Source organism: Prunus mume, linkage group LG2 (genome assembly GCF_029339155.1).
Source record: "Prunus mume cultivar Tortuosa linkage group LG2, ASM2933915v1, whole genome shotgun sequence".
Classification (NCBI taxonomy): Eukaryota; Viridiplantae; Streptophyta; class Magnoliopsida; order Rosales; family Rosaceae; genus Prunus; species Prunus mume.
In genome coordinates, this window is record NC_142699.1 from 38108879 (window position 1) to 38131970 (window position 23092).

The 23092-nt window shown below is 38.1% G+C and overlaps 1 protein-coding gene across 1 annotated transcript; it reads right to left on the bottom strand.

Moving 5' to 3' along the window:
- Positions 1 to 258: 258 nt before the first annotated feature.
- LOC148920248 (protein NO VEIN-like) lies at positions 259 to 20853 on the bottom strand. Its single transcript, XM_089044574.1, is given in 13 exon segments — positions 259 to 1830; positions 2991 to 3248; positions 3500 to 3814; positions 3892 to 4294; positions 5286 to 5395; positions 6092 to 8359; positions 8530 to 8742; positions 10777 to 12309; positions 12311 to 12564; positions 14809 to 15222; positions 15950 to 16130; positions 18974 to 19078; positions 20626 to 20853. Coding segments are annotated over 13 exon segments (7335 nt in total). The 3' UTR covers positions 259 to 777.
- Between the last annotated feature and the right edge of the window lie 2239 nt (positions 20854 to 23092).

The following is a 23092-nucleotide window of genomic DNA, read 5'->3' on the forward strand; positions in this document are numbered from 1 at the left end:
CTGCTTGCGTTAGCGGGGATCAAAGCCAGCCACAGATGCTTGCGTCAGCGGGGATCCTCGTAGATGGTGAATAGCCAAATTCCAATTGAAATGAAATCTTTAGGATAAATTATATTATATACAGTATAAAAAATTTTATGCAGACTACTGAATATAATCTACTCAGCGTTGACTAGCACTAGATGCCATTGTCATTCCCTTTCAATTTATTGTTTTCCATCTAATAGCCGAAAATAAATTATCTCAAAGCTGGAAGGATATATAAACCTTATTGAGATTCTGAACTTTATTATACTTTACAATGGCAGGTTACATGTGCTCTATCTTTGTCTGCAACGACTTGTCTTGTGCTACGGCTGACGCCTATGGAAAGAAACGGAGAGGTGGTTCTTTTTCAAACTACGTATATACATATACCACTCATAATTTATCTATTATACATATATGGTAACTCAATTCTTCGACGAACCATAAAGAAACCTGCAGAGGGTCTGTACATTGAGGATCTCCGTATCATAGTTATGTTAAATTCCAGCAATCAACCCGACTGGCCTATCGATAGGGTTAAACGCAGCAACTCAACCTGCAGTCATATCAAAAGCATAGCTGCAATTTGGCTATAGTGTTTTTATTGGCTCAATTACACCAAAGCAGATATCACTATGTTCTTGCGTTCTTGTATCTTGGCATGCTAATCAAACCTGGACCTGGTAAACTTTGGATGCAGATGAAAGCCAACTGAAGTCTCAGACCGATGACCAGCCTATCAAGTACCTTTCAGGACAAAAGGAATAATTCGTTCTGTTGCTTAGGCATCATAAGATGCAACTTCAGCTTCCCCAGCATGCACAATTGTACAGGATTCTTGTATACTGAGACCTTTGCAGCATTATTACCCAATAAAATGACATGCAAAATGCTGAAGGCTTCACCTTTATCTACTGCAAATTGCCACTCTCTCATTGATATGTGGAACCAGTCCTTTCTAGGAGACTGGGTTGCTTTAACTTCAATGAACTCTGTACTGTCTTCCTTCTCCCCTACAACTATGTCATAGGGAAGCCCAGTTTCATTGCATTCATTAACCCACTTCACAACTGACTTTCCAGCTTTTGAAATCAAGTATTTGAAAGCAACAAGCTCACCCAGTCTCCCGGTTAGCATTGCATCTCTTCCACTGGATGTACCATATCTAGGCTGGTCTCTCTTGCTAAAATTAGGAAATGAACCCAAATCAGGTAAGTCAGAAACAGAACCTACATTAATAGGATCAAATTCAGTATGCATTCCATTTCCCGTCTCATTGCAAGCATAACCAGAATGTTCTTGCAGATCATCGGAGCCTGGCAAAACTAAAGCTGCAGATGTCATTGCTGAATCATCTTCAATGGTCCAATTAATGTCAACTGAAACAGAATGTGCAACTGGTGCCTGTGTCTTGGAAAGATTTGCATCAGTACAACCAAAACCTGGTGCAGTTTTCCAATCAATAGGTGGCCAGTTAATTACTTTCCTTTTGGATTTCGAACTGTTTTTCTCATTTACTTCGGTAAAAGTAAAACTTTTTGGGAGTGACTTATAATTGTCTGTCAATGAAGTCACAGATGACAGGGACCAAACAGATTCTTCACCAGAAAGCTTCGGTACCTTTTGGCTGTTTAAGATAAAAAATTCTGTCTGCTCCTGAGTTGAACCTGATTCAGCCATTATTGTGATCATATGAAGGAAATTTGCCAAGTGTAATTCTGGATTTCCGTCAAAAAACAAACGAGAAAGCTCCACAAATAACGCGTGTGAATCCGGTTCTTGGGTTGTATACAAATTGCTACCCTGTATTAATAGGACGAAAATATATAAGGTTAGGAAAGAGAGAGGTTTCTATGTCCACATCATGCAAGTATCATAACGGCTTGGTGAAAAATTTTCCGACGTTCCAAAACAATAGTAAACAACATTTTATTAGAAAGAGAATTTGATTAAAGAGGAGATTAGTCTGTATTCTTGGAAGACTGTTTTTATTTACTATTTGTTTTCTGGCCAGAGAAGTAAGACATGTTTGTAACCAAACATGACACGATTTCAAATGCTAATTTGTTAACACTGTAAATATCAGTGTTTTGAAAGGTGAGGCTTAGGCGTGCCTTGAGGAACGAGTCGAGGTGAGGTGGTCAAGAATCTCCTGACCCATGGCTCCGTTGAGCAGTTTCCCAGAAATGAGAACACCGCAGCTAAAGCTTGAGCCCTGATTGTGACCAAATTATTATTACTACCTTAAGATAACTAGCGCCGTTTCAACTTTCACCCAACAGCCCAAATTGTTTGTCTTTCAACAAAAACCATGTATACAACCACTTGGGAAGGTTTTTTTATTTTGTTTTTTTTTTTCAAAAATAAATAATAAAAAAAGAACTCCATACCCCCTTCTGCTCTCCTCCACGAATAGAATCCAGAACAAAATTAACAAACACCAAAATGTCTCCTCTTTTTCTCTGTTCGTTACACCTCCCAATTCTCTCTTTGACACCACCTTCAACATCTCCTTCTCCAACTCAAGGTCATCTCTTCTTCTCTATTCTCCATGTCTCCCTGCCTCTGTTAAGTGTTCTTTGTTATAAGTTAGAGCTCCCAACCTCTGTTCTTGATACTTGATAGCAATAACTTGGAAATTTTATGTTGATGCTAAATGATTGTTAATGTTTCTTAAGCTCCCAGCCTTCATATTAAATGATTCATTCCAGTGGTTAGTTTTAACTATATAATTGTTAATGTTTAAATTAGTAAAATTTCAATTTTAATTAGCTCAGGTCCAAAGGGCACACACCTGAACACTTAAGCTTACGGCTCACCTTGTGAAACACAAGAGGCCTCGCCTTTGAAAACATTGGTAAATATAGGAATCCCAACCAACTTGTAAGTCAGTTTGCATTTTGGTATAAGCATATAAGCATTAGGAAATACACGCACACTCAATGAAAGATAAAAGAGAATACCTGCAGAAGACAGCTACATCTTAGCCTCTTATTGGATTTCCTGCCGGAACTCTTTATAACATTCTGATAAAACAGCTTTTCAACAACAACTACTTGCAAACGATTTAAGATATCAAATCCAGACTGCTTGAGTTGTGTATATTTATCAGGGTGTACACTTTGTAAGTAGCGCTGTGCATATGGAAGAGCCCAATCCATCAATGCAGCTTTTGTGCTACAATCTGCCAGACCATAAAATATTGCCTCACGAGTTACAGCCTGCATATAAATGCACAAAGTGGAAAGATGAGAATTACATTTCTTCTCAGTCGTACAGTTTTATAGTTATTTATTTTCCACATTCATTTTATTGATTAACAATATATGGCATCCTAAATCTTGTAACACCCGATCTTTACAACGCAGAATCTCATAGTGACAATGCATGGGAAAATGTAAAGAATACTATAACCTGTTCAAGTTCATTTTCACTTCAAAGCATGCTGCTGATATTACCAAAGATATCTTACCTCTGAAAGCGCAGGAACCCCTAAAGATTTCAGGAGAATGGAAACTTTTTTAAATAGCATCTCTACATCAGCATTACTTAGTTCACCAAAGTATAGAAAGTCAACTCCATCCAAATGCACAAACTGCTTTCTTAACTCAATATCATCACACCAGAACACATGACCAAAGGAAGGATGTAGGGAAACCCACTTATCTTGAACAGTAGGAAGCACCGTACATTCAATATTTGTAAGAGAATCTTTCAAGTAAACAATATCCTCAGCACTCAATCCTGACTTCAGTCCATCAGTCCATTTCAGGAATACTCGAAAAACCTGCAACAAGGAAGAAACAATTAGATCACTGTGCAGCTTGTCCTACTTATAATATATCTCTAAACTTAATTACTTACGGCATTAGCTGCTTGTGAAGGCAAAGCAATATTTGATAAATCTAGCAGAATCCGAAGGTAGCTACGGAGAGCTGGGATCTCATGTACTCCACACCCACCAACAAAGAAGTCGTGAAGGCCTGGGTAGAAATTACTCAGCATCTTATTTAAGGGAATATGATTAATACCTGTTGAGCTGTACTGAGGACGGATCCCCTTGATATGGTTAACGAAGGAAGTGGAATCATCCCAATATACTTCTTCAGGGGACAAAAATATACCAGACACCACATCCTCATGACTGAAGCTGGATTCATATGGAACAAATATGAAAGGTCCAGGATGGAACTCATCAGTAATTCTCTGATTCGAAGGAGCCATTTCATTCCAGATTAATGAGTAAATTTTGAACATTTGTGCTAGGCTGGGACAGAAGATAAGTGTGATTTAAAATGTGCAGAACCATGCAAAATTAAACAAATAAAATAGGAATGGATCCGCACAAACATGAGAATTTCATATGATCAGGAGCAGATATTGAAACAGTATCAAATAGCATAAAATTTCACAAGTCTACATTGAACATAGAGGTTCGCATGACTACGCTTGAAACAGAATGTGCACTAATTCTGATTTTATTTATTAAGCAAAAGACACCTTATCCCTTCTGACAAAGCTTTTAGAAACTACATTGAGAGAATATGATGACTTGGTAGAGAAAAGCAGAAGGCAAGAAGATAGATAATACACCCCAACATGAACCCAAACAAAGTTTTCATCTATTATAAGGATAAATTGTTCAATCTACCATTTAACTTCACTCACTAAAACTGCTTTCTGTTTCGAAATGCTAAAGTTAAAGCAAAGTTGAGATAAGTTTCCCAAACGACCAAAGGCATGCTTAAGGACAGCCAGCTAGATGCCATTAAGTAAATATGCCAAAATAAAACATAACAAAGGGGATCTTAGACACTCATAAAACAAGTCTCTTTGAAATTGAATACATCCTTTGTCAAGATGGCAAAACTTCATCAAGAGACCACACACATCATCTGCTTTATCAGCCACCTGCATGGCGTCGAATTGCACTTTAACATTAACCCAGTGACATGTGGCTGACATCAGTGACCTCTGCTAAGTAAGTCTATGAAAACATAATGCATGTCTACACAGAGCTGCAAAAACTTTAACTATTCTGTAATAAAATAAAATACATTGATATGAAAGAGAATTTCTGTCTATGAGCAACCAAATGATACTATAGAACAACTGCTTTTGGTTTAAACACTTCATATTTATTTTGATCCAGTTGTATTGATGATATTGGTGAATCCCATTAAGATAGAGACATCCAGTATAAAAAACCAATTGATCTCGCTTCCAGAAAAATGAGGAAGAAAAAAGAAAAGAAATACCTTGCTCTGAATGGGTTCTCACATCTCCATAGTTTCAAATTCTCAAAAACATCACCAAGAGAAACTCTCGTCTTAAACCCAATATCACTTGCGAACTTTCCACTTCTCACCTGTTTCAAAAGGAAAAATGTAGATATGCCAAAAACAAGATTTGAGATTTTCATATAGCTGAAACTATGATGCATAATGGTCAGATGAATAAGGGAAAACTGAAACGTAAATTATCATCACATCATAACAACACACAATCAAACAGTAATATCTAGATCTGAGCATGGTTCAGGCCGTCTCGGTTTTGGGCCCAATGAACAATGCCACGTGTAATATGACATGTAAAAAAAATTTAACTGGCGGTCCAGTTCGATTCTCTGCCAGTTCTGGAGTAATCAAACAGGCCTGAAACCGGTTCAGCCGGTTTTCTTGCCGATTTCCTTTATTTTTTAAGTTTAAAAACCAAACCGCCAGAACCAGTCCAGTTTGGTTGGTTTGATCGGTTTTTCTTTATATTTGTTCGGTCGGTTGTATTGCTGCAGCATGTTACCCTAAACCCTAAACCCTAAACCCTTGTCGAGGACAAGTACATGACCTAATGTTGAGGATATTAAGTCCTACATCAGGCATTCTAATTTCAAAGCATTGCATCACAGCATATAAAATCCCGGGTTCTCCACTCATTACCAATTACTTACAGGTTGGGATTTAAATTCAGACATTTCCATATGCACTATATTAAATACCCTATGTATAATTTTTTTTTTTTAATCATGAAAGAAAAGATAATTTTGAGCATTCCATCTCCAACTAACCTTTGGAACAGAAAATGGAGCAGATGTACCCAGAATCGAGCGCACTGGATCACAGTTGTGATATAAATCCTTGGGGTAGTGAAGTTCATCATCCATTGTTGATACCACCCATTGCACATCACAGATGCAGCTTAAAAATGAAGATCTGAAGGGCTGTCTATCTGCTACAGATTTAGAAGTGCAGTAACCGGTCGTTTTATCGCTATAGCAATCATCCCATAATGTATCAAGAACCTCTAGGAGATATTCACAACCTTTTTTGTTGTTCTCTCTGGACAATAGGGATAATAGTTGGACTAATTCAGGTGACTCCCAATCTGTGGCATTCAGTCCAAGGGAAATGCTGTCCTTGTCCCAAATCAACTTCTTCAAAAAAGAATCAGATAAACTATTAATTCCTTTCTCAACTTGAACTACTTTCACAAAATCCGTGATGCCAATTTTCTGGAAAAACTCCCTCCACTTCATCAGTCCATTTGGGAGTGATCTAGTGGTGGGATGCTTCAAATAGGAGATGTCAACCTCATGCCAAACCATATCCACCCCATTAATTAAATTATTTATGTCCACAGGATTTCCAAATGCTGCACTGAAATGAATTGATGCTTCAGCAGGTCGTTTAAAGCCATTATTTGTTAGTATATAAGCTTTATTTCGTAGTTCTGAGATTATGTATTCCTTTTCAACTCGACAATTATAGCAGCTTGACTGCAGGTGAACCATTACAAAGCAAATATAATCAGTCATCAAATTCTTATCCCTATCTGTAATCCTGCCATCAGATATAGCCGGCAAGATATGCACCTTGATAATTTCATGTGCGGACAACTGTTGGACACCAATTCTACGAAGCATACTTGTGACTTTTTCAACTGTCGTCACATTCATGTATGACACGTCAGCACATGATGCAAAAAGGAAGCTAGGACTGACAATCTGAAGGTTAGCATACAAATCTGGAAAAGACTCAAGTCCATGCTGACCCTCAAACCCAGTCTTTAAGGCATCAAAATGTAACCAAATTGGGCCTTTATCTACTGCAACATATGTACCGTCTGAAAGAGGAATAAATGGAATTTTTCGAAGGTTTTCTATGAATTCCATTTCTACTCCTGAGTCAAATGAAGCTTCCGCAGAAGAATTGAATGACATTGCATAAAGTGAACTTAGCCAAGAGGCAAGCCAACTCAGTCCCATTGATTTGAGGCCATTTTGTGTATGACATAAAGAGTCCACAATTTGAAGCAAAACTTTGGGTCCATAGTCCAAAATACCTAGAACTCTTGCAAGTGGATCCGGCACAACTATATTTTTATCCAAGAACCCAAGTCCAAGATGCTCTTGCAGTAAGTCATCAGGGAGAAGCAAACGAGCCTGTTTATTCCAACCTCTTAGGACCCTGCACGGAGGAACCCATTCATTATTTCCTCCTTCCAGGAGTAAGCAATTCGACACACGTAATTTTGAAATAATCAATCGCGGAAGAGAAGAAAAGAAACCATGCACATCCCCGACAAGCGGAACAAAGGACATATAAGCTGTTACAGCTCTCCCGGGATTCTCTTTAAAGCACGGAAGAGCACAAAAAGATCTCTCTGCATTAACAAACAAACCAGGAAATTCGGACGAAAGCCACTGGTTCCAGGGACTATCTCCATCGACTTCTTCTCTAGACGATGGAAGAACAAATTCACCCTGAAGAATAAACTTCAGCCCATATGTTCTAAGAGGAAGAAATGCAAAAACAGGCTGTGGGGCAATATCAGGACAATAATGGCCATTATCTGATTCCTTCAATGTAAATGCTATTGATATTTCTGTTGTTTGTACATCACCACGAATAAAATCTGCTTGCAATTTCTGAGATACTACAAACCATGTCATTTTCTCTTTCCCATGAGAAATCTTAACGATACCATCTCCCACAATATCCTTTCTCATGACCGTAAGTGTATCATCAAGCAAGTTTCTAAACTTAATACACTGGAGGCGGTGGAGAAAGAGTAGTAAAGAAGGATGAAGATCTGAAAACATATTAATTACACTTTTCATGACAGTTCTATCTGATAAAATAGATCTGAAAGGAAGAACAATGCAAGTGTTCCAGCAGTTCCAATCCGCTTTATCATTGTCACTAGATGCCAGGCTACTAAACAAGTGAATACTGCGAGGAGGTACAACTGTGGGCAAAATTAAACCAATCTGACCCTCACTTATATCAAACTTGATATGAAACCCATTGGAATGAATTTCTGGAGCATCTGTAACCTGCAGCAAGACAATCACATATTAATGAAACCTTATTATCAATAAAACGTATGTTGAATGAAAATTTTCTGGGTAGGGATGGTGGAACGACATTGAGAGAGAGAGAGAGAGAGAGACAGACAGACAGACAGACAGACAGAACGATAACTACAGTATTTTTCACAACCTACCCGAAATACTGATTTGAAACCAATGCCCTTCTGCCCTATATATCCAGCTTTAGATCCTTTCTTGGTTGAATTTCCAACATCACAGAGTGCCCTAATGTTCTGGGCAGAAAAGCCCCGTTCATTGTTTAAAACAACAATACCTGACTCTTGAAGAATGAATGTTAGAGTTGGTTCCACATTTGTTGGGTAAATATTATCATCAGCATTTTGCACCTGAAGCAATAAAGAATAATTAGATGCATTTAAAACATGACAAACTTTTAAGAGGATTATTTTCAAATCCAGACTCTTATTATAGCATCATATCAAGATTTGAAGAAAATTAAAATGGTAGTTTATTGCATCAACAATATATTGCTGATGAGAAACTGCAGATAAAAAGATTCACAAAGGATAAACAGATTTCAAACTCAAATAACAGTGGTCTTGCAGATATTGGTTTGTCAGTCCATTATATGTAACACCACATCAGTAATAAAGTAAAGATCGTATGTAAGGCATAACTAATATTCTACAGTAAAAAATCCAAATGTCAAAGTTCCAAGCATATGCGCCAGGTGCAAGGACAGACCATAGCCACGGCTCACCTGAGCTGCAGCCCACCCCAATCAAGAAACTGGAGATTATCTCGTGGATGATCAAAATCAAAAGACTTCTGCTAGATTACTGTTTTTTTTTTTTTAAATTATAAAAGGAAACAGAATTTTATTGCAATTATGACAATAAAAAAACAGCACAAGGTGGTGAAGATGGCCACAATAGAAGTCTAAACAGCGAAATAGCAGTTAGACCAAGCAAAACAAAAAACTTCTAACAAAAGAACAAAACTTAAAACAAACTTTGACTGGAAAGCTAGCGGATGGCTGCATTCCAATCCAGCCAAATACTCCTAAAGGACATATCTATAAAGTCTGTATAAGTCGAAGCCCATAGCGAGGAACATGATCTAACTTTCTCCCATAGCTTCTCCGTTTCGCGACAAGTACAGTCCTTAAAAATCAATCAATTTCGTTCCAACCAAACCATCCAGATGATTGCCAATACAATACAATCCCATAAAACCTTGGCTTTCTTCCCATTTCCTTGAAGATCATGCTTCTCAGACAAGAAGGAGGAACAGTCCCTGTAAACAACCCAGCTAATTCCGAATTCCCTATACAGACGCAGCCACAAATTCGAGTTCACCCAGCAACGCAAGAAGAGATGAACCGCCAATTTTGAACATCCCTTGCAAAGAATGCACCAATGAGGGCAGAAGCAGGAATTGGGTCTTCTTCTTTGAATCATATCACACGTATATAAGCCTTCCCATGGGCCACAATCCAAGAAAAACCCTTCTATTTGGGGAGGCTTTAAAAAATGTGTATGTGGTGTGGGGATTTGGTCATGCATGTGTATGTGTATGACTTTCTGGGTAAGAATTAAAATCTATGTTTTCAGATCGGCATGTGACAAATTACTCACCTGGAACATCGGTTGACAAGATAGTAAGACGTGATAACTGATCAGACAGAGGAGTCCACTTAATATTCAAAACAAAGTACAAAGTTCAAAGCTCAAACATTTTAGTAAGTACTCCAAGGAGTCATTAAAAATGTACCATGATATATCATAGACTACCCTGTTAAGAAGTTGTATCCATACATACCCAAACAAATAGACACACAGACAGAAATATTATTTTTAAGGGTTTTATATGCAATCTATATATATATACATGCAAGCATCTACAAATGTAGCCAATTGTTAAAAAACCAAAGAAAAAGTAAACAAAATTTCACCTGGGAATCTAGGATCAGCAATGATGAAAACTTGCAAATATTGCATGGCAAATGCATAGGACAACAGCAAACACATAAAAGAAGAAAGACAGAGGGGACAACAACCACTGGCGGATCTAGTAAGGAGCCAGTGAAGGCACTATGCCCTACTCAGTCTTGTTCTACACCCATGAAGGTGTCAAGTTTTCATGGTATTTTCTGTTGAATGGGGGCAAACTGTTTGATAAATTGCCTCAAAGAAGGCAAAGGCAGGGTAAAGGGGCAACGAAATGGTTGAGACTTGAGCTGCATTAGGCCAAACTTTACAGGTTGTTGCTAGGCCAGAGTTTACAAGTTCTTGCCCCCAGGAAGGATAATTCCTAGATCCCCCAGTGACAACCACAGCATACTTTCCATACGGTTTATTTTATAGTGGAGTAGATAATTACACTAAGCACAATGAAAGAAACAAAGAACGTAGCCTCACCAGCTCAAGAAGAAAATGAGAATCCTGAGAATACAATTCCTCTGAAAGGCAATGCAGAGCTCTCCCTAAGCGGGCATGCTGCTTCTTTAGGATGCTACTTCCAACATTTGAAAGGCTTGAATCTAGACCAAATTCATCTCTCCTGATTGACTCAATTACGAGGACTGCATCTTCAAGTTCATTAAGTTCTGTAGAATGCTTTGAGCCACTGCCAATTCTAGCTTCAGAAGCTTCTGCACCACTAATATTTATACAGGGTTCAGTACATTCACCTTTCTGCTCATCTGCCCCAACAGATGCACCAATACTCCCTTCAGAAGCGGCAAGCTTATCAGACACATTCTGCATATACTTTGAGCCTGACCCGGTTTCATATCTAACAGCATTGAAGCATGTAGCCCCAGACCCAGACATGAACAAATCAGTAGTGTCATAGGAACAAAATTCATTGTAATCATGAATCCACTCCACTATACCAAGAGATAAGCCAACTTCATGAATCATGAGACGCTGCTCTGTCTGGGAGCACTCACTCAAAATGGCTGAAGCAGCATGTTTGAAAATAGATCGCATCCCTGAAAGCAATACATCAGCAGCAAAACTACGAAATTCTGCAGGTAGATAGCCAAGACAATCAATGATAAATCTTGATAAAACAGGTTCACCAGTATTCATCCGGGTTACATCTCTGTGTAATTCATTACAAAATTTACTAGTAGAACCTTCACCAATCATTTGCTGTCCACACAATGCTTCTCCTTGACTTAGAAAATTCTTATTGCCATGTATTTCCATATTGTCTACATAATTCTTCAAAATGACTTCAAATGCATGCTGTACATGAAGTTTCAGAAGGGACACAGGCACATGCTTTTCTCCCCCAAATAGTGCAAACAGAGATAGCATTTTCACTGCTGTTTGGAAAGAGGAGCCTTGAAGTACAGCTTCCAAGAATGCATCTACAGTAGATGAATGGTCTAACCGAATTACTTTCCCATCTTTGGTCACCAAACACAACAATTCATCCATGTTGACTTCATTCAATAACCATGGTACAAGAGTACCAAGATAGGGAGCAAACAAGAGGTCCCAATGTGCCCATAAGTTTAAATCAGACATCATTGGTCCCCTGAGTAGGATTTTAATTGCATCTTTGGATGTAACAGATTCATGGGTTTCCGCTGTCTGGCCAATGTTAGCATTCACCAAAGTGCTCCTAAATGTGTCATTCTTACAGTGTTCTGGTGACTCCATACCATAACTAGTTCCACATAATGTCATTGAAAAAAGAACACGTTTGGAAATTGCAGTGTTTTTATGCTTCCCCGCTAAACTTAGGAAATCTTCTACCAAACCATTTTCGATGGTTTGGAAACCAATCGATGGGAACTGCTTCCTAAGCAGTAAAGGAATATTCAGTTTGGTAATCTTTTCATCCTCCCATAAACTATTTAAAGCTTGAGATACTAAAACAACCAAATGATCCTGGAGCATGCAAACCTCCAAAGGGCACTTCCCATTTCCGTCACCAGTCCAAGAACTTGCACAGCTCATGTGGCAGTAGACAGGCATATTTTTCTAAGAACATTAGAAATTCCCCAAAACCAAGGCATCTAAATTCCTTGACACAAAATTCTTCCACCAACCAAAGCTCACAATTGCAAAGCTTTCTGAAAAAGATAAACATCTTCTCCTGAATTGTTTTACCATTGATAGGCATTCCATGATCACTCTCAAAAAACGTCGCAACTTTCCTGATTATGTCTTCAACTGAAACACCTGTGAAGTCTAATCACAAAATACAATAAGCCACACCAGTTTCATGAGAGGATGAACATGTGAAAGGCCGAAAGGGTGTCAAACTAATTGGATCATTTTACACAGCGAACTTGCTACTGACGGACTAGGATATGCAGTCATGGCAGTGAGGACTAGCTAGTCACACACGACGACCATCTTTCCTCAATAATGATTTTTTTATTTATATATGCTAGCTCATTATATACTTTAGTTGACTAATTGTATTGGAAATGGGAAAAACACACCAATTCACTTAGAATTTCACTGTTTTTCTCTTTTTTGATACCCAGAAATCCACCAATCCGCTTTGCAGACACAGCTTAAAACTGGGACCCCCCAGCCCCCTGGGCGGGGCTTTGGGAGGCAGGAAACACTAGCAAATATCTAGGTAGGCACCTTTGGGGGTTTCAAACCTCAGACCACATGGGAGCAAACCATGGGCCTGACAATTCCCACGTTGGTAGAATTTCTCTGTTATTGCATATAAACAGATCTATAATTATTTCACCTTGGTAATCAATTTTTTTTTTTTAGAAGAAACGAAATTTATTAAGCAAAAGAACACGGAGGTGGATAAGGCAACCACAACCGAAGAAGAACAACAACACAAAAAGAAACAAACAACACCAACCCCTCCCAAACTAACAGGGAGGAACAAAGCCAATAAACCACTGAAACAACACACCCCCCAACCCTCAAATAACCACTGCTGCCATATCCCTCAAAATAGTAGAAAGAGAATAATCTTTAAAATCTTCAGTAACAGAAGCCCACAAAGCTGCCCAGTACTTAACTCTATCCCACAAATCACTCACTCCCACTCCCTTGTAGTCTTCAAAAATTCTCCTATTACGCTCCATCCAAATGTTCCAGAAAACAGAGTGAACCAGACAGCCCCACAAGGTTGAGGCGCGCTTCCCCGAACCCCACACCACAAAATCAGAACAAAGGAAATCAGCGCACCCTTTCGGAATCACCCAAACGGTCCCAACCTCCCTCCACAAAAGCCCCCAAAGACTTAAGGAAAAGGGGCAATGTAAGAAAAGGTGGTCCACACTCTCCTTACCAAGCTTACATAACACACACCACATAGAATTGACACCACTCTTTTTCAAACCAAAGGCTAAGTAGGGCCCAACTTTGTAGTTAGATAACCAACCCATGGCCAATGAGATCAAAGAGTATCATTTCTAGAAAAATGAGATTGGCTGCCATTGTCCCTCAACAACGAGAAATTATAGAATAGTATTGTATCACCACGTCAGCTGGTGATACTCCAACGCAAAATACGCCATGTGTCAATCTTTTTGAAATAAATTTGATTTTTTACAAGCTGTATTTAAAATTCATTATTTACATATAGAATAAAATTTTAGAAAGACAAAACAAAAGACAGCATAACCACACCCAATTCCCCCACTCCCACAGCTTGCTGACCCCTCTCTCTATCTCTATAAAAATCTGCAAGATCTCTTAAACCATGGGAGCAGAAAACAAAACCAATATCATATATTCTAAGTATGTCAGGAGTATCCATCACTTAAACCCAGTTCGATAAAAATCTAAATCTTCAACTTGGGTTTTCATTTTCAAGCATAGCTCAAGAAAAAAAGGTAAACTGTAAACTGGGTTGGTGTTTTTTGTCTTAATATGTATCAGGAAGTGAGTGATGGAGGAGGAGGAGAAGGAGAATCTTAATCCCTTTAGTAATATTGTGGAGAAAAATCAGCCCAAAAAAAAGGCGTTATGATTCTCTTTGCACGTCGATCCAATGAAATAGAGATATGGTTGTTGTTTATGGAATAGAGCAATGGACGGAGAAAGAAAATGATAGGGAGGGCGCGTCAGTCAAGGGAGCCAGGGTTGGGGTGGGCGGTGGTTCTTCTGTCTTTTGGATATTCTTATTTTCTCAATTTTATTTTAAAGATAAAAACATATTTAAAGTCCAGCTGTAAAAAAAATCTTTAATTATTTAAAAATAATAATAATACGTGGCATATTTTGAATGGAAGTATCACCAGCTGACGTGGTGATACAGTACCATTGTATAATCTCCTCAACAACTAGTTGACAGGACTGGTACACCAAAGACACTTGCAGATTATGCAATGGTGGCTCCAGAATCTCTGGTATTAATCACAATATTCTTGCAAAACAAGGCATAAATAAAACCATGTGGCACATCAGTATCTATTGGAATCCTAATTTCTGGATTAAACAAGAGAACCTTACCATTGATCACAGCATTGACTCTCTCTTCCATCGCTTCTCCTCCGGTGACTCTGAAGACTTGACCCCTACCTACAGGTCCACATCTACTTTTCTGGGGCATTGGTGCTCTGTTCGTGCTCTGTTGTGGCTGGGACTCAACTGGAAGTAGTTGAACAGATGTGTAGGACTGAGCAGGGTACTGAACCAATTTCTGGGGATTCTGTGGAGCCAAAGATGATACAGCCTGTTGGAGTTGAGAGCAGTCCTTACAGACGTGTCCGGCTTGACCACACAGAAAGCAGACTTTTGATTCAGAAGGAGATCCTCCGGATAACCCTTTGTGTATGTTGTTCTTCTGACTCGTTTGGAGGACCTTCCGCCTACTACGGACTCTCTCACGACGTGGATAATACTGTTGATCCTGCTCCATGCAGGCTGCCATAACATCGTCATAATCACTAGTGTATTAAGTATCATACAGATCTTTGTTATAAGTTTTTAATGTGTTTTCAAAGAAGATACAATCAGAATACAGAGTTGTCTTGGGTCACTTGGCCTAGAAATTAAATGATTTGTTCCATCTTTGATCTTACTGCTTCCTATCCCTTTTTGTGTTAATCTCCTATGGAAAATTTAGCAGAAAACTTTTTCTGCTGCACAGCATTTCTTTTGACTTGCTCATGCAGCCACGCTAGTTGTCCTAACATAAACGAAGATTGTAAAAATTTGAAAAAGAAAAAGAAGCACTGAAGATTAAGCACTGCTATTTGATTACAAACACTAAGTGGCTATAAATATTGATATCACGATGAACACATCATAAGCACAATATCAAATTGACCTTTCAAAATAGCCAATCTTTTTGCACACTCAGCTACTCTCTTGTTCAATATTTCATTGTCTGCATGTTCTTCATCTGTAGGTTTTTTAGTTTTATTTTAAATTCAGTTCTGATAAAAGAAAAAGAAAGAGAAATATGAACCAACAGCTCCAAAAATTACAAAACAATACAAAACGGGCAATACTGCACCACAGCCTAACCGCTAGTAATGAAAACATGACTTCAAAAAGTAACATTACTCTGTATTTTATTGTCTACTGCAATAAAATTTGTTTCCTTTTCATAAATAAATAATAAATAAATAAAGCCAACATTACTCACTCAGTGTATGCTCAGTATTGTGTTCTGTACTGACTCGTACTGCATCCTTAATACTTGGTTCTACATCTGTGCTCAAATACTCAGAACACTTATGAGTACAAGTGTTAGTTAACCCGTGTTGGCCAATGGATTGGAATGTATCGTACATGCTATCCCACATTCCAAATTTGATAGATGAGACCTGCAACAAATGTTACTTGTTAAACAATGCCAAAGAAGCAAAAAAATTTGTTAGAAATAACATACAAGAATAGAAATTGTGAAACCTGATAAACCGGAACCTATAATTGTCCTCTAGAAGCACAACATCGAATTTTAAAAGACCATTCTTCACTACATTCAGTTCTCTCTTGTACACTTTCCGTGCTCAGGTCGAATTGTTTGTTACTTTTTATTAATTATTTATTACTAACAAAAAACCCAGTTCTTTACGGCAAACTAAGAGACTAAATAATATCCTGGTATCAAAACATTGCCTTCAACTGGATCCACAGGCCAACAAGAAGCATTGCTTGACAAGCTGAGTAAGAGAAAGTCAATAAGAGACAGCAAAGCAGCATTAATGTTTCTATACAAGTTGATAAACAAGATTGTAAGGAGCACTCTACTTTTATGAGGCTATGCAACAAGAGTCACCACTTCCTGTTTTGATAAATTATAATTACAGACGGCGGTGAAAATGATCCAACAAATTTAAAAGTTGATCTAAAAAATTCTGGGCAAAACTCTTGGAAACTGTCTTACACAACGGCATCAGATTATAGTAACAATTTCAGTTCTAGGACAAATAACTGATAATTGCAAACATACATACATACATACAAATAACTGAAATACTACAAACAACAATGCATACGTACATAAATACATACATATATATTATTGGTCAAATTTTGAAAGGAATCGTAAAACTCTAGGAAAAATAAGAAATATTCAAATTAAATGCATAACTTATAATTAACCAAAAGTAGCAGAGCGCTTTTTTTTTTCTTTTTTTTTTTTAAGAGAAACTTTAGAGCACTTCTAGCGGAAGGCTGTGGCCCAGGCAGGTGGGGGCCCAAGCCCCAGGTAGAGGTTCCAGCACGCAAATGCAGCCCGGGCAGCTGGTGGGCTCCACAAGCCTGGGCAGGCCCAAAGACAAGAACAGCCTGGGCTGTTGTCTCTGGTTGGCCGACATCAGCAACAAAAAAATTTAAAAAACACTAAAATTTTAAAATAAATACTTAGTCATATTCTGCACTTCCCACACCAAAACTCTATACAAATTACTCTCCTCATATCTCATGTGAATAGTGGTTGCCCTTGGGTTGCCATGGCAATGGGTGGAAACACCACAAGCCTTTTGCAAGGGCTGCCACTATTCACGTGAATAATAACAGCCCTTGCCTTGCCATTGCCCTTTGCCATGGCAAATGGGTGGGAGTGCTTTTATACATTAAAAAAAAAAGGGTACAAAACATGCCAGTGGATAAGAAATCCATGACAGAACAATCAGAAATCGAACTACAACATAATAATCAAACTCAATAGTCTAGACTCCATTGAGCCTACAATAGGATCAAGATAGGAAAGTCATTTCACCGCAGCCATTAGATCTCTCATTATAGATGGATAAGCTACGTCCTTAAAGACTGGATTCAATGAAGCCCATAAGGATGCCCAAAACTCAATCATCATTCCACAGTTCCTCGTTAGAGTTGATAATTGCACAGGATTTCAATGAAGGACAAAAGAGAAACATTCCAACTAAATGCACGACTTATAATGATGATTGCTAAAGATTTGCCCATAAGGATGCCCAAAACTCAATCATCATTCCACAGTTCCTCGTTAGAGTTGATAATTGCACAGGATTTCAATGAAGGACAAAAGAGAAACATTCCAACTAAATGCACGACTTATAATGATGATTGCTAAAGATTTCAATGAAGGGGTCCACACATTAAAGGAATCCGGGTAAACTGCCGAAATGCCTCCTGAACTTGTACCTAATTATCAATATACCCCATGACCTTTTTTTTTAGAAAATTAAAGACTCAAACTAAATTTTATTTCAATTTTCTCTCTCCCACACAAAAACACCGTCTAAATCTCAACATTTCATCCACGCACAAGATTGTTGTGGTCAAATTCGGGGTTTTCAGAAACCAATTAGTTTTGTTTTTTTATTTGTACTAATTCGGTGGTTGTGAGTTTGGGGTAACGGGTGGTTGCAGGGATATGGGTTCAATGGGGGTGGGTCTGTGGGTTCTGGGTTCGCTGAGGGGTGGTAGCCATGGGGAATCGGGTTAGATGGGAAGGTGAATGGTCTGGGGTTAGAAAACTGAAGGAAGGAAGTGGGGATTGGTCTGGAGTGAAGGGTTGGTGGTCATGAGGGAAATGGGGTGGTGAAGAAGACCACGAGAAAGAGAGAACGTTTGATTGTGTTGGTGGGCTAGTAAATTGAAACTTCTGGTTTATTCCGTATGCTCTGTGGCTGGCTTGTTTGTATGTGGGAAGTTGCAGATGCATTTGAGAGGGAGGGGCGGGGGCCAGTCCATAGGAATTTTTTCCTTCATTTTTTCAAAAAATATTTTTTTTTAATGATTTGATGGATTATTGGATGACATGTTGATTTAGACGGGGGGAGGGAATTGGCAATAAAATTTAGTTCAAGTCTTTAATTTTCTATAAATAAAAAAAAGGTCAGAGGGTAAATTGATAATTAGGTACAAGTTCAGGGGGCATTTTGGCAGTTTACCCAAGGAATCCAGACTGTTTGGAAAGCGAACGATACACATCTTTCACATATTAGTTTATTTAAAAATCTCAGCCCTCCATAAAGACTTTCATGTACACAAAATCATCAACCCATTTTTTTTTTATAACTTTACCTGTTTCGAATAATTCTACAAGACAGCAGTAATGATTATGTGACTTTTGGATAAGAAAAAGTTTATGAACTAGACTTTTAAGATTAACCATTAAATATTGCCAGTAATATCATAAAAAATAAATAACATTGCATCTACCACAATAACTTACAGCAACATTCAGCAGCCCAATCAATGGGTATGAATAAAACATTGACATGATTGTTTTTGACTTCTTATAATGTGTATTATAAGACCGAAGCATGCTCCAAAGTACCTACAAGCAACAGAAGACATTTGCTGAGAACCTATATTGGCAGAAATTGAAACTGAAGCATTACTTAAAATGAACTAGAGAATCACTACAGTTAAGCAAATCCAAACCATAAGTGAACATCTTAGCACTAATGCTCTTAGGATAAAGGCTTCTTGTTTTTAAGGAAACGGAAATTACCACAGAAGAGAAAAAAATGAAAGATGGATAAGAAGTTCATGCAAAAGCTACTCCTGTATTTAAAGAAGATAAGGTTGCACGACTAAAAACTCACCCCAATTAAGACAAATACACCAAACGGAATATCCCCAAATTTCTTAGACAAAGATGCTCAAAGAGAGGTTAATCTAATATGCACTAATTGTCATCAAAGATTCCTCTCCACCCAAACAACCCAACTGTACAATGCCAAGTAGTAGTCTTCATATTCACACCAATACCCAGAAAATCTTCGACCAGCAGAGAATAACAGTTTCTTGGCCAAACACATTCTGAAACCTACTCCAAACTGGGAGATAAGTATATAGTTCTTTGTATTTTGGGGTAGCATATCACAAGTATTTGATTTCCTTATGTGCAAGAATCTGGTACCACTTTCACAATCACTCTACTACAATTATAAAAAAAAGGCAAGAACACCAAGTTTCTCCGACCATAGATACAAAGTATTTACAGGAAAAGACCCCTGACCCCAGAGTACTCCAATTTTTTTAGGACCAGAGTGGATTCGACAAGATGTTAAAATTAGATGATAGAGAAAAACTCGATGAATTCCTATCATCTATATTTAGGTTCCTTCTAAACGCTAAGCTCTACAAAGTCACCCTAAACCCATAAAAAATAAAAATAAAAACTGGAAATACGAGTCACCCTACCAACTGCCTTCCCAAAAATGAATTTTTACCCAACCACCAGTTCAGACAAAAATAAGGAAAAAAGGATACCCCTTAAAAAGAACCCCTTCACAACCTGAGAATCCCAGAATGTACTCCATACTCACACTCGATGATAGAACACAATAAGGAGAATGCTCTAAGACTAAGTTAAGACCAGAAGAGATAATTGATAAGCCAACAAGCTCAACTTTCTTAGTATGAGACAATTTAACAAGCTAAGGATTAAAAAAAAGATTTATTTGAAATGTGTTTCTATTTCTTTAAATGCACATGCATAGGATATGAGAAAGAGCATCATACCAACAATTCTTCCACAGAAAGAATTCTTTCAATAAAAAAACTTAGATCAATTATATTTCACTATATATATATATATATATATATATGTATGTAATCATTATATACATATATGAGAATTTCACTACATTAATGAGGAAAACTCCTAGCATATGCCTTCAATCAGAAAGAATGGTAAATCTATATGAAGTTCAATCAATGGAAACTTCATTAAAACTTCTGAAAAGGAATGAAAATATGTAAACAACTCAAATTCATCAGACAAATAGACAGAAATCCATGGACGAGTGTTTGATCCAGGCAGTAAAATATATCTTGATAATCAATTATTCGTATATCATAACAGCATGAACATACCTTAGCCACAGGCTGCTCCTGACATGCTTCCTTCCAAGTTGTAACGAACATCCTCAAAAGAGTATCGGTAATTGAAAGATCAATTATATGCACATCACTAAACTCCTCTGTTCCACAGCCATTCTTTGTAGGAAGAATATCTTGATCCACCTTGTCACTCTTACGCAATTTTATGGGCACAGAGATGGGGCTGCTTAGATTTTCGTATATATTTTTTAACAGATCCATTACCCTCATTATGCTTTTGGCTTCCACTAACTGGAGAAATGTGGGTCGATTTGAGCCAATACTTCTTCTAATGCTGACAAGTTAGTATAGCTACTCGCTTTTCAGAGATTTTAGCAGATTGTGATGCAAACCAGACTGCCTGTAGCATCATCATTATTTTTGTCATCTTCATGTGAATAATCCCTATTACCTCCATGCTTTGAGCTCAAGGAACAAATCTATCTTGCTTAACACAAAATCCTTGTGCACAATAGAAAACAATTCAGCTTGCTGAGAAATGGCACAAATATGTTTATCTAGCCGCTTTTCAATGTGGAGAAAATTGTGGTTTTTCCTAGAGCACGCTTAATTCCATTTTGGATTTCTTAGAGCAGCACGCTCTAACTTCTTGGCTTCAAGGATGTAAGAAACATGCACCCTATGATCATAAAGTTTACTTCAATCAGGAGCATTATAAATTATAATTTCTAGTACTTTCAAAGGACTGAAAACTTATGTTATCCAAAATGTGCATTAATTATTTAAAAAACAAATCAAAAGTCCATGCCAAATGTAATTTTAACCATTCAAAGCACCAACATTTTGATAATTTTTGTAGAAGGAAGGGATTGTACATCTTTCACCATACAAAATCGTTAATATTATTAGACAATGAATATTTATCACAAAGTAGAAGCGAAAAATGTGAGACATACCCCAAGCTACAAATTCGAATTCCGAGCTTTTCCTTGCTTGCAACTGATCGCCTCTTAACAATAAAATCCAAAAACTCTTCAACAGAATCGTCCGTAACTTCACGTTATGTGTTTGAAATCCAATGAGTAAAAATACTATTTCACTAGTTATCTTAAACACTTCAGTTGTATCAGAACTCACTTGGAAATAATGCAAAACAAGTGGGTGCAGCAACAAAGGGCCTAATCCCAGCTCTTCAAACTGCTGAATATTCTCATTCTGCAGATTGCTAGTTCCAAATCATACAATGAAGTAATTTTTCGAACCCCAACAAAGCAATGGATATATGCATTTATCTGAATACCAATAGAAAATGAGCAAAAATTGGTAGGATTTAATACATAAAGATGCACATTTTATATACAAAATCTTACTTCTTCATTCAAGTTGTTGAGAAACCAACAGAAAAGTAGTGCATGTTCCCAGTATTTGCTTTTATTATTTTACAAATGAAATCTCAGACTCAGATGTGCTATGCAGCCTAATAAATAGAGTGGACCTAGACCACTAAGGATAGGTGAATACAGACAGCAAACTTCCTGGGTTTGAAGAGTCATATCATAAGATATAAAGCCCGACAAGCCCAGAAAGCAAACAACTGTTCCAAAAGAGCCACTGATGCCCCTAGGTCAGTTGACATCTCCAATTATCATTACTATCCTTTTCCTCAAACCAAAGTTCTCTACTCTGTTATTAATCAACAGGAAAGTATGTTTCTTAACAGAATTGCTCAATGTATTCTCGCAGACCAAATCTTTTCAATTGGAAATTAAAGGGCTTTTATCTTCTTCTATCAATTACTCTGTTCCCACAATTTCTCAGCAACCAAACAAAGTATTGACACAAATTAATTTGAAAAAATAAAAAAGAAACGGGGTAGATTATTGCTATCTCATTAGTCATTAGTCATTACCCTGCCTTCAGTGAGCATTAGGCGGTGAAGAGACGGCACTTGGTACATTGAAGCATCAGAGAGCTCCAACATCAACCTTGAGCATCAGAAGCGCAGACTCCAAGACCTTCCACGCAGAGACGCTCCTTCCAGCCGCGACGAGTTCAGCGCGAGCCTTTTCCGCGGCGCCGTCGATCCTCTCCAGCATCTCCTTTGGCCAAAACGCTGAATTCGAGGGGTGCTGGAGAGGACCGACATTCGGTTATCAGACAAGCTCTGCGGCGGAAAAGCTGAATTCGAGCTGTTAGGGATCGACATTCGGTCTCGGTTCCAGGTAAGGTCTGAGGCCGAAACGAAGGGAGCTGTTGAGAGTGAAATTAGAGTTTTGGGTTGGGAAAGGTAGGGGTTGAGGACAGGATGGGATGGAAAGCAGGGCTTGGAGGCAAATATATGATGAATTGGTCGGGTTTTGGTTTGGTTTTGAGGAGAAATTGGGTTTAGAGGCTGTGAGTATGGATGCTGAAGTGAGGCGGTTGCCGTGGCCCGCCAGATGGGGATCGAAGTGATGAGGTGCCTGAACATGGCAAGCAAAGAGAGAGTGAGAGAGAGAGA